We start from the raw sequence: 10838 nt of genomic DNA, 5'->3' as shown, positions 1-10838 counted from the left end.
TCTTTGAGACAGGCTCTCTCCCTGGGCCTGGAGCTTTCTGTATGGGCTGCATGGTTGCCCTGGGATCAGCCCAGGACCTGCACTCCCACACCCCAGTTACAGACACCCTTCTTACTGTCAGCTTTTCACACAGGCACCAGAGGTTGAACTGAGTTCCTCTTGCCCACACAGTGGGCACTCTACCCACATCCCCAGCCCCTTATCTTCACTTCTTAAGAGTTCTCCTTTGTTTCACTGGCATGGAATTCTACATTGAGATGTAGACTCAGTCACCCATCTTTATTCCTTTCAGAGGATGTTTCAATGGTTCTTATCACTCTTTCTTTAAACATAACGTATCTTTTATCCCTCCTGCTCTACGGCTTCCCACTCCCTTCCACGTGAACAGTTCCACTGTGCCGAGCCCAGGGGTGACCTGCTCTGTGTAGACCCTGCATGTTTTCACAGAACCTCTTGACTCTGTGACCCACGGCACCTTCATCCATCTGTGACAGTCTTACCTCAGTTTCCTTTAAAATATCATGTTTCATTTCTTCCTTCTCCTGTGCTTCGGTGGCCCCCGTTACCACTATCAGAGCAGTCTTGTTATGTGCTTCTTCACAACCTGCCTCACAATCTTCGTGAGCCACACCCACCGACTAGGCTGTCCAGCTCAGCCATCTTTTCTTTCACCGCGCCCGCTCTGGGGTTCCACTGAGTTTTGCGTTGTATTCTCAACTGTGTTTGTTTTATTTTTGCAGGTCTGCAGTTTCCACTTGATTTTTTTAATGTGTTTGTGCTTTGGTAGCATTTTTCATCTTCAATCACTCTCCATACCTTGTTTTCACAGTTACTGTGAAGCCCGTAGCGGCAGCTCTGATCTCCCGTTCTCATGGGGTTTGTTTGGTTTTTCTAGCTTGAGTTTCAATCCTTTGGTCATATCTCCTTACTTGTCTGGTAGTTTGTTGTTGTTGTTGTTTTGTGTGTGTGTGTGTGTGTGTGTGTGTGTGTGTGTGTCTGTGTCTGTGTCTGTGTGTGTGTGTGTGTTTGGGGAAAAAATGTGGAAACTGTGGGAGATTGCATGCATCTTTCTTCAAACAAACACTGCTTTTCATTTGGAAGGCTGGGACGGCAGAAGCAATCTTTCATCCAGTGTGAGGTTAAGATGCAGTGTCTATCTGTCTTGCCCATACTCCAAGTAAGACACCTCAGTTAAATCCTAGAACACTGTTTTGTGTCTGGCGGGAGTGGCGTATGTCTGGGTGCGTGCATCTGTGTGTGCATCTTGACTCTCCAGAAGGACTGTGGGTTGTCCTGCTCTATCACTCTCTGCCATTTCCCCTTGTGACAAGGTCTTTCACTAAAGCTGGAGCTAGGCTGGCAGCTAGCAACCCCTATCACACACACACGCACACACACACACCAACAATGCAAGGATTACAGGTGCACATGCAGCCATGTCCAGGTTTTTACATGGGAGCTAAAGATTTGAACCCAGGTCCCTGTGGCTTATTTGGCAAACATTCCTCTCTACTAAACCACCTTCTCAAACCCCCCCCCCCCAGCCTAGGGCATGGATGAAGGCTCCCCGTCTCTGAGGGGCAACTCTCTCTTTGGCTTCTGGCTACAGAACACCTTCCTGCCTGGGTTCTCTGCTGTCCCCTCCCCAGCTTTTCAGCAATTCCCCGAAAGCAGCACCATCCACAGTCTCAAGTCACTCTTGAGTTCTCACCTTTCTAGGATTTCTTCCTCTTGTGTCTGAGCTGCCCTAGTGACATTTGTCTCAACATCGCAGTGAGACTGGAAAACACTAGGGTGCTGTGTTGCTTGTGCTCGGGACTTGGTAGATGTCTTTAGAGATAAGAAGGTAGACTTGACTCTCTGAGATCCTGGGCCCCCAAGCCCTGCCTTCCTTGTCTTTGAATGCCTTGAAACATTCTTCCCAGTGTTTTTTTTTTTTATTATTATTGTGATTGAGAAAGTGAGCTAAAAATTCAAACTATGCTATCATCAACACTCAGCTGACCACTTTAATGCAAACTAGAAAAAAAATGGCTTATTTTAATTTTTTTCCAACATTAGACAAAAATGTGACTTGGAATAAAAAAGAAACATTCTGGATGATTAATAACTTATGTAGAAAGGGAAAATTATGAACAGCTTAATGCAGAGATGGATTTTAAATAGGATAAAGAAATTCTTTTTAAGCATAAAAATAATTGGCCAGATGTATAAGAAATTTTCTTTTTTTGTTTCTGTTTTTTAAATGCCAGAGGGCTGGAGAGATGGCTAAGTGGTTAAGAGCATTGGATGCTCTTCCAAAGGACCAAGGTTCAATTCCCAACACCCGAATGGTGGTCTCCAGCCACCTGTAACTCCCGTTCCAGGAGCTGCAACACCCTCTTCTAACCTCTGCAGGCCCCAGACACACGCAGACATATGTGCATGTGAAATATCCATACACATAGAGTAAAAGTTAAAACGCACCTTGTTTGTGCCAGAACTAAAGAAATAGTGGAAGACTCAGGAAAGACATTCCAAGCATGTAGGGCTAGGGATGCAGCTTATGATGGGCGCTTGCCTGGGATGCACAAGGCCCTGGGTTCAAGCCCATCATTAAAAAAAAAAAAAAAAAATGTCATTTTGAGCTACATGTAGCAGCACAATTCCTGTTATCCCGGCCCTCGAGAGGCCGAGGCAGCAGGATCCGGAGTCAGCTTCCACTATGAAGTGATTTCCAGGCTAGCTTGGGCTATACGAAACTGTGTCCCAAAGAAAGGGGTCAGGGGAGATAAGAGAAAGAAATTTACAGCATTTGAACAGAACAATAAATTAATATAAGGTTCACAGTCACATTAACAAGGGAAAAAAAAAAAACCTCAAACAACAACAACAAAGAAAAGCCATAGTAAAAAGATGGGCAAAAATCAGGGAAACAAATACACTCTTTTCTCCCCAGCCCAGATGTGGGCCTGCATTCAAACATACCAGCGACATAGGAGATGAGAAGGAGAACAGCTGTGAAATGCCGATTCCCCACCCTGCAGCATGTGCGTTAGGGCGCTGGGCAGCCCCTCCTGTGTTAACTGGACTGCCCTCGCTGTTGGCAGGTGATGCTTCCTGTCAGAGGTATCAGGCCACGGCTGCCGGCCTCCGTGATTGTGAGCCCGAAGGGAAGCCAGCCATGGCAGGCAGCACATTGCGGAGGGAAGCTATTCACCTCGTGAAGGACAGATGCAGAGGGACAGGAAGGGGCTGGAGACCAGGTGCTTCGTCTCAGGGACTGGATTCCCCGGCTGGGGACCAAGCCTTCCACACACCAGCCTTCCAGGAGAACGCTTTCTATCAAAACCACAACACAAGTGTTAAGAGCAGGCTGTGAAACTGGCAGCCTTTGCGTGGCTGGTGGGAGTCTTTAAAAGCACAGAAATTCTGAGGCACGGGCTGTTAACATTTGCTCAAGTTCGGTTCACGTGGAAATCTTCCTCTGTGTGAGGGATATGTATATATGTATGTATGTATATGTTTATGTGTGACATATACAGATGCACTACAAGGATCTATGGATACAGTACCGACAGTTGGCTCAGCCAGTAAAGCTCTTGCCTCAGAAGCACGAGGACCTGCGTTCGATCCCCAGGACCCACCCTGGCATTGCAGAGTTGCATCACCAGGAAAGTGGAGCCCGCTGGCAGGCCAGCCTAGACTAGTTGCCAAAGTTCCAGGCTGTTAGACCCTGTCTCAGACAAAAGGTGCTTGAGGAATGACATTCAAGATTCCCTTCTGATGCCCCACCCCAACACACACACACACACACACACACACACACACACACACACACACACGACATGTATATGCAAATGATAGAGGATAGACTGACAGACAGACAGAGATGTTGCTTAAATGGAGAGTCAGATGTTCATTGCAGCATTGTTCAGGATGCATGAGAGTTGGTAGCTACCTGAATGCCCCCACAGGTCAGCCCATTTACGGCTGCAAGCTGGACTTCCACCCAGCCATGCATGTGCTTTAAAATCATAGTGCAGACTGAAGAGTAAAAAAAAAAAAAAAAAAAAAAAAAAAAAAAAAAGCCTAACAAGCATGTAGGTTAGGACAGGCGCCATTCGTAAGAAGACACGGTAATAACTCCATCTAGGAGGGCCGTGTTTCCATATTTGGTACATTAGTGACCAGAGCTATTGTCTAAGGCCGGGTGGGAAATGAAGGTCAGAGGGGAAAGGTTTGGTCCAATGGAAAGAAACTGGTTCCTGAGTATAGATTTCTTCCTTTGTTTTTTTGTTTTTTGTTTTTTTTTTTTTTAATTGGCAAAGGATTTTGTGTAGACCAGGCTGACCTTGAGGTTACTATGTAGCCAAAGAGGGCCTTGAACTGTGTGTGTTGGGGGCAGGGGGGGTGCATGTGTGTACAAGTGGGAGGGGCGGGTCTGAGCACAACCTAGCATGTTGTTCCTTGGGCACCAGCCTTGATTTTTGAGACACTCTCTCTCACTGGAGCCTAGGGCTAACGGACTAGGCTAAGCTGTTCATCCAGGGATCCTCCTGTTTCTGTCTTCCCATGCTGGAATCACAAGCATGTGCCACCATGCCCAGCTTTTCACATGGTGCTGGGATTTGAACTCAGGTCCTCAAGCACAGGAAGCAGTTTCCTGAGCCCCTTCCCAGCTTTCTTGTCCCTCTCCCTCACATTCTCTTCCTTCTTCCCTCCTGCAGGTGTTAATGGGGTAGCAGAATGACAGGATTCTGTATTCGGTCCTATGGGGAAAACAAAGTTGGCTTCCAAGCCACGGAGAGCTTAGGTAGGAAGCCACATAAAACCCACCAAAGCATTCATCAGTTCTGCTCACACAGCACAGACTCCCAGACACACGCTCAGGGCAAGCACCATCCCGAGATGAGGACGCTCATAGGAGTGCCAGCAGAACGGTATAAAATCCCTAAGTCATGTGACAGGCTGGAGGTGATGCTCTGCTGTCTCTTCTGAAAATACGAATGCCTGAGCTCTTCAGTGCAAATGCCTGTTGGGACCTGAGAAAAGCGTAAATAGGGAAGGGGCTGGGGGGGCGGGGTGAGCAGACAAGACTCAGCACGGCAGAGCCTTCGGCCAACGCTGGCCCTGTGCCTTGACCAGCTTGGACCTTGACTCTCTGGTGGTTGCCAAGCAAAATCACGGTGCTACTCCTTCATTCCCAAGAGAAGGCAAGAACCTAGATTGTCACGTGATGTTGGCCTGTGTTAAGCTCTTCCAACCCCTTCTGTGAGTTTTAAGTACCAGGAGAGAGTCATTTGTGCTGTGTTTAAAGTGTGGTTGGCACTTCTGCTCGCAGCCCTGGCCTCCGATGGGCATGCTCAGAGACGGCAAGGAGACATTTGGAGACCAAGATTTTTACATCATCCTTAAAAAAAAAAAAAATTGTTATTCCCTGACACCCTGAAGAAGGAAGGGAATGAGTGGGGGTTCAATGTTCATTTCTGTCACCTACAATCAGTGACAGATTCAAGGTCTGCTGCCCCAGAGGGCACAATCCACCCTGCAGGGCTAGAGGAAGGAGGCATCCAACCCCCACCCTGGAGTGCCTGTGGCAATTTGGGAACAAGAAGATGGGCTCTCACAGCGCCTGTGGGAACATTGGGACCGGTCCTTGTTCATGTAAAGTCCCCAGTGCCCGTTGATTTGTGTGGAAGCCTCTCACCGGTTTAACAACTTATAGGATGGGGGCACGATTCAGCGGGTGAAGCGCCTGCTTCTGCAGGCATGAGGACCTGAGTTCGAATCCCCAGCACCCACATCAGAAGCTGGACATCAGGGGACACGGCTGTAACCCGAATGCCTGGGGGAGGGGACCAGAGGAGGATCGGAGGGCTACAGGGAGAGATGCTGCCTGGTAAAATTAAGGTGTAAAAGGGACTGGGAAGGTATGCCCACATCAATCTATGCTCCCTGCATGCACCTGTCTGGGTGGTATACACACACACACACACACACACACATACCACATGCACACACATGCTTCAAAAAGCTTGCCTTGGCATACAAGAATATGCAGTAAACCATACAACAACAATGTGTCCATCTGCCTCGCTAAATCACTATTGGCAAACTTTTTTCTCCCAGACATTAACTAGCTTCAGCTTGTGAGGGGCTGGGGCGGCGCACACACCCTCTCTTAGAAGGACCCTTCTCAGAGGCTGTGGTGTAACAGTAATCATGGGCGGAGGAGTGATTGGTAGCCCGTTGGATTTTACCCCTGGACATTCACCTTTCAGTTTTACATTGTATTCACATTTTATCGGGAAATGTTACCCTTCTCTTGATTTTTTTTTTCTTCAACTCTTTAAAAATGTAACAACTTGGGCCGGAGGCCAGGCTCAGCGGCACAGCACTGGCTTGACAGGGCTAAGCCCTGGGTCTAAGTTCTAACACTGCAAAGAAAGAAATGTAAAATAAAATTTGAAGGCTATTCTTAGCTCACAGGTTGGGGTAGGAGACAGGCTGGAGTCGGCCTGATGGAGGGCTCATTGTGCAGGGAGAAACTCAAGTGCAGGAACACTGATCCAGCTCAACTCCCAACGTCCACCTCCCAGCTTTCAGCCCCAGCCCTGCCCTCCTGCGATCACATTTTATCATTCCTAGCCATAATGCTGTCTTTTCATTCTTTTTCGGTCTTAAAAAAATTACGTGCATTTGTATGTACAGATGTTCAAAGAGGCCAGAAATAGTCAGATCCCTGGAACTGACTGTTGTCTGGGAGCCTCCTATTGTAGGTTCTGGGAACCAGCCCTGGGTCCTCAGCAAGAGCAGTGTGGGCTCCCAACCCCCGAGCCTTCTCTCTGGCTCACGCTGCCGTCTTTCGATCACAGTGTGTCTTAACAACCCTGACTTGTGTGTTTGGGGCCTCAGACTTTGCATCTTCTCGTGGGTGCCCTTCTGCCTCGTTGCCAGACTCTGGCCATCCATCGCCATGCTGCGAGGGCTCCCACTCAGCTCGTGGTACAGCTGCCTGTGTGATGTCATCTGAGCACGCTGTCCATCCCGGCCCAGTCTCGTGGTACACATAGGTGCTTGGGGGGCTGCCCCAAGCTTGTCCCTTCCGCACCTTGCCTCCTAGCCTGCGCCATGGCCTTGTCAGGGAGGCATTTTGATTGTCTCTGTCCCTTAGACTTACGAAAGTCAGCAAGGGTCAGGACTAGGGAGAGTTGAACCTGTGATGGTCCTGTGTCCGTCCTAGTCTGCTATTCCAACGGTGGCCACCGTGTGCCATGGCCATGGTGTGTCCCAGCATCGTGGTGGTAACTGGCCATGCCCAGGATGGCCTCAGCTAATGAAGTCTCAGCAACTGGAGCCTGTCACTGACTGACAGTGGCAATCAATGCTGAGTGTTGTGAGTATCGTGAGCTGAAGTCTAGGCTATTGAGAGTAGCTACCCCACATACTGGCATCTTCGTTTCCCTGCCATAGCAGGTAGGCACTTAAGAGCAACTACAGTTACGGTGCCAGTATGGGATGTTTCGATGAAAACTTAAGAAAACCCGTGGTACCTTATGTGGCTCTACCCCCACCCCCCAGGGGCAAGGACTTCATCTCCACTTTGACAAAGAGTTTGCGAATGTGTATAATATGGAATGTATTAGAAGGTTGGGAATAGGTAATCAGCTTTTAATATTTACATTCTTAGGGGAAGAAATCTGATTCATTAGCAAACATGCCTAATAACGAATAAATTACATTTCCCTTTGTCCCCGCTCAGGTACAAGGCAATGTTAGAAGTGGTGATCTCACCCAGCCTCGCAGCAAGCAGTGACTTCAGGGAATCCCTGACGTGGAGCGAGGACAGTGCCGCTGTGGGGGCTCTGAGTGACAGAGAAGGTAGGCCTCTGCAAATGTTTGGCCGGATGGGTTAAGAGGGCCTGGCTCATTCATGACAGACTGGGGACCCATGGGACCATTCCCAGAACCTGTTACTCACATCGATGGTTCTAGAAAGGAACTTGTGTGCACATGGATCACAGTCCTGTCCATCATTCAAGGGACAGGTATACACAGCCAGGACCTGAGCTGCCCTTCTTGGTCTCTGGCTCCACGAAATCCTGACATTGTTATAAAGAATAAAGTAGCCTCTGGCCCTACCTTGGGCATGATCTGCTGGCTCTCCAGCTCTGACCCTCAAGCCCCCTCTTGCCATTACCTCCTCCCAGCGGGAGTCTTGCTCATAGGATTCTGTGCCCAAGAGAACTTGTCTGCCTGTTACTTTCAGGCTGGGTTGAAGTCAAGGAAGCAGAAGAAAGTTAAAGCTGTTTAGAAAATTATTGGCAAGTGATGCTGCCAGACTAGTTTTCTCTAGAACAATCTGAGCTTTTGTTTGCTCTGCTGGGATTGTCAGCCTTCCTGGTAGAGCCTGAGGTGAGCAGAAGGCATGAAGCTATCAGGCTGAAGCCCTGGGATTAACCCTTTCCCCGGCAGTATGCTCAGGGATCTGCTGCCAATGGTGTCCTCAGACCCTGGCTTGTCCTCACTCATCGTCTCTGTGTGACGCCAGATCTTGGAATAGGAATGCTACAGGACAGTCATAAGTCACCGAAAGGTCATGTGTCCAGTGCCAAGCAACACCACGTGAAACTCTTTTGAGAGCAAATCTCTCAAATTTGAGAGAATAATTCCCCAGAGAATGATTCTGTCGCCAGAACAGTAACATTGTCTTTGCATGCTGGTTATGTTCAAAGTCTAACCACAAAACTGAGGACTCTGAGACCAGACTAGATGGCAAAGGGTACCCAACGGCTATCCTGGCACCTACAAACAAGTGTGAAGATGACCTTCTTTGAGGCTTTAAAAGGAATTACCATCCTGTTCAAATGGCCTTCATCATTTTTTTTTTCTGGGTAGAGGCCCAGGCCAATTTCCTGCTGTGCCCCAGAGTAAGCTCGGACTGAGTCAGCACAAAAGGGATCAGAGCTATAGGTGTGGGGCATCCGGATCTGACTCGCAGCCCAGCCGCCGCCCCACTAGGCAATCTGAGCCTCAGTTTCCTCCACTGTCAAATGGGCCATGATAATGACCCACTCTGTAGAGTGCCATAAAGGGGATTAAGTGAGGTTATGGTGTGTGGAGAGCCTGGCCCACCCCAGAGGCATGGTAAATGATTAATGTAGGTCATTGTTCCTCTCTGAATCAAACAACCACAGGGCTCAGAGGCAGGGTGGGAGTCTGGCCCTGGGCCATGCCTTAGTTTGGTCAAATCTGCTTTCCCTTGAGGTGCTGAATCCTTCAGCTATGAGAGGCCCACCTTTCCACCTGGCCGCTGCCCAGTGGGAGCAAAGGGGCAGCTGTCCCTCAGATGAGTCCCTGCTCCTCCCCTTCCTCTTTGGTGTTCCTGAGATCTGGCTCTGTAGCAGGCCCTTCCTCACCTCTGGTTCCAAGAAATGTTCCAAGAAATAGCATGAACAGAGTCACTTTGGGGCATATCCCCAGCCCAGTTCTGTGACTCTGGCTTCCCCTTCCCCTCCTCCTCTATCACCACCATAGAAAACATTGGTGGCCATTTTGAACTAGGGGCAGAGGGTGTGACTCAGTGGTAGTGAAGGAAGTGAAGGTCTGGGAACATAGCTCAGCAGTACAGCATCTGCCTAGAGTCCACCAGTAACAATGTGTCATTCCTAAGTATGCATTTAAGTCCCCCTTCCTATTTAGTACCTAGCTCAGTTCTTGTCTGTCAGAATTATGGATGGATGGATAGATGGATGGATGGATGGATGGATGGATGGATGGATGGATGGATGGATAAACAAGTGGGTGGGTGGATGAGTAGATGAGTGTGGGGGTGGCTGAATAGATGAGTAGATGGAGAAATGGATAGACAGACAGACAGATGGGTGGGTGGCTAGATCAATGGATGAGTGAGTGGCTAGGTGGTTGGGTAAAGGGGTGAGTGGTTGTGTATTTTGAAACATGGATGAATATAGTGGTGTTGAGAGATGAGCTAACTCCAGGTCAATATTAGCTTTGAACCGTTACTAAAGTTTTTGTAACTTTCCCCTGTCCAGTTTATTACCTCCTTAGGTTCAGGTTACCTCTCTTGGATTCTGTTCTAGTTTCTCCGTTGCTGCTGTGATAAAACACTTAGGGGAGGAAAGAGTTGGCTTGGCTTACACTTCCAGGTCCCCGTCCACCGCTGAGGGATGCCAGGGTAATGGCTCAAAGCAGGGACTTGAAGCAGGAACCACAGAAGAGCGCTGTTCTCTGGCTTGCCCGTGCAACCCATGATCAGCAGCTTGTTTAAATATCCATTTATCTCATGAAAGTTGGAATGATGCTTCATGCACCTTAGCTTTCTCCTTGCCTGTGCCTTTGATTGTAAACTAACCAACCTCCCGCCAACACCATCACCCTGCTGAGCTACCGTGTGTATCCCAGTCCCTGTGTGTATGAACTGAGCTGTGAGTTCTGGTTGTCAAAGAAGATTGGTTCTTGCACCTGTCTTCCCTGCTTTTGTCCACCAGCTAAACATATGTACTTCAGCCTGCTCCCTTAGATAACCCAGGACCACTGGCCTACAGACGGTGACACCCACAGTGGGTTGGGCCCTCCTGCGTCAATTAATGATCTAGGCGATATCCCATAGATATTCCCACAGGCCAATCTAGGCAGTTTCTTGGTATCGGTTGAGGCTTTTCTCTCAGTTGACTCCAGGCTGTGTCGAGTTGAAAATTAAAGCTAAGTAGGACGCCCTACACCTTATCAATCGTATCTCTTTTAAGCCATAACCTTTCAATCCTTTGTCCCCAAGACCTCATGTTAATATTATATTATATTATATTATATTATATTATATTATATTATATTAT

The 10838-nt window shown here is 48.4% G+C and overlaps 1 protein-coding gene across 1 annotated transcript in view; it reads left to right on the top strand.

Moving 5' to 3' along the window:
- Positions 1-7754: 7754 nt before the first annotated feature.
- Eya2 (EYA transcriptional coactivator and phosphatase 2) overlaps positions 7755-10838 on the top strand; it is a 92627-nt gene continuing 89543 nt past the window's right edge. Inside the window, exon 1 of the mRNA XM_055596085.1 lies at positions 7755-7863. Coding sequence (XP_055452060.1) covers positions 7755-7863 — 109 coding nt within the window. The remainder of the gene's footprint in view (positions 7864-10838) is intronic.

The sequence above is a fragment of the Psammomys obesus genome, unplaced genomic scaffold (assembly GCF_907164565.1).
Source record: "Psammomys obesus unplaced genomic scaffold, mPsaObe1.curated_primary_1811, whole genome shotgun sequence".
Taxonomy (NCBI): Eukaryota; Metazoa; Chordata; class Mammalia; order Rodentia; family Muridae; genus Psammomys; species Psammomys obesus.
This window is presented reverse-complemented; position numbering and strand designations above follow the sequence as displayed.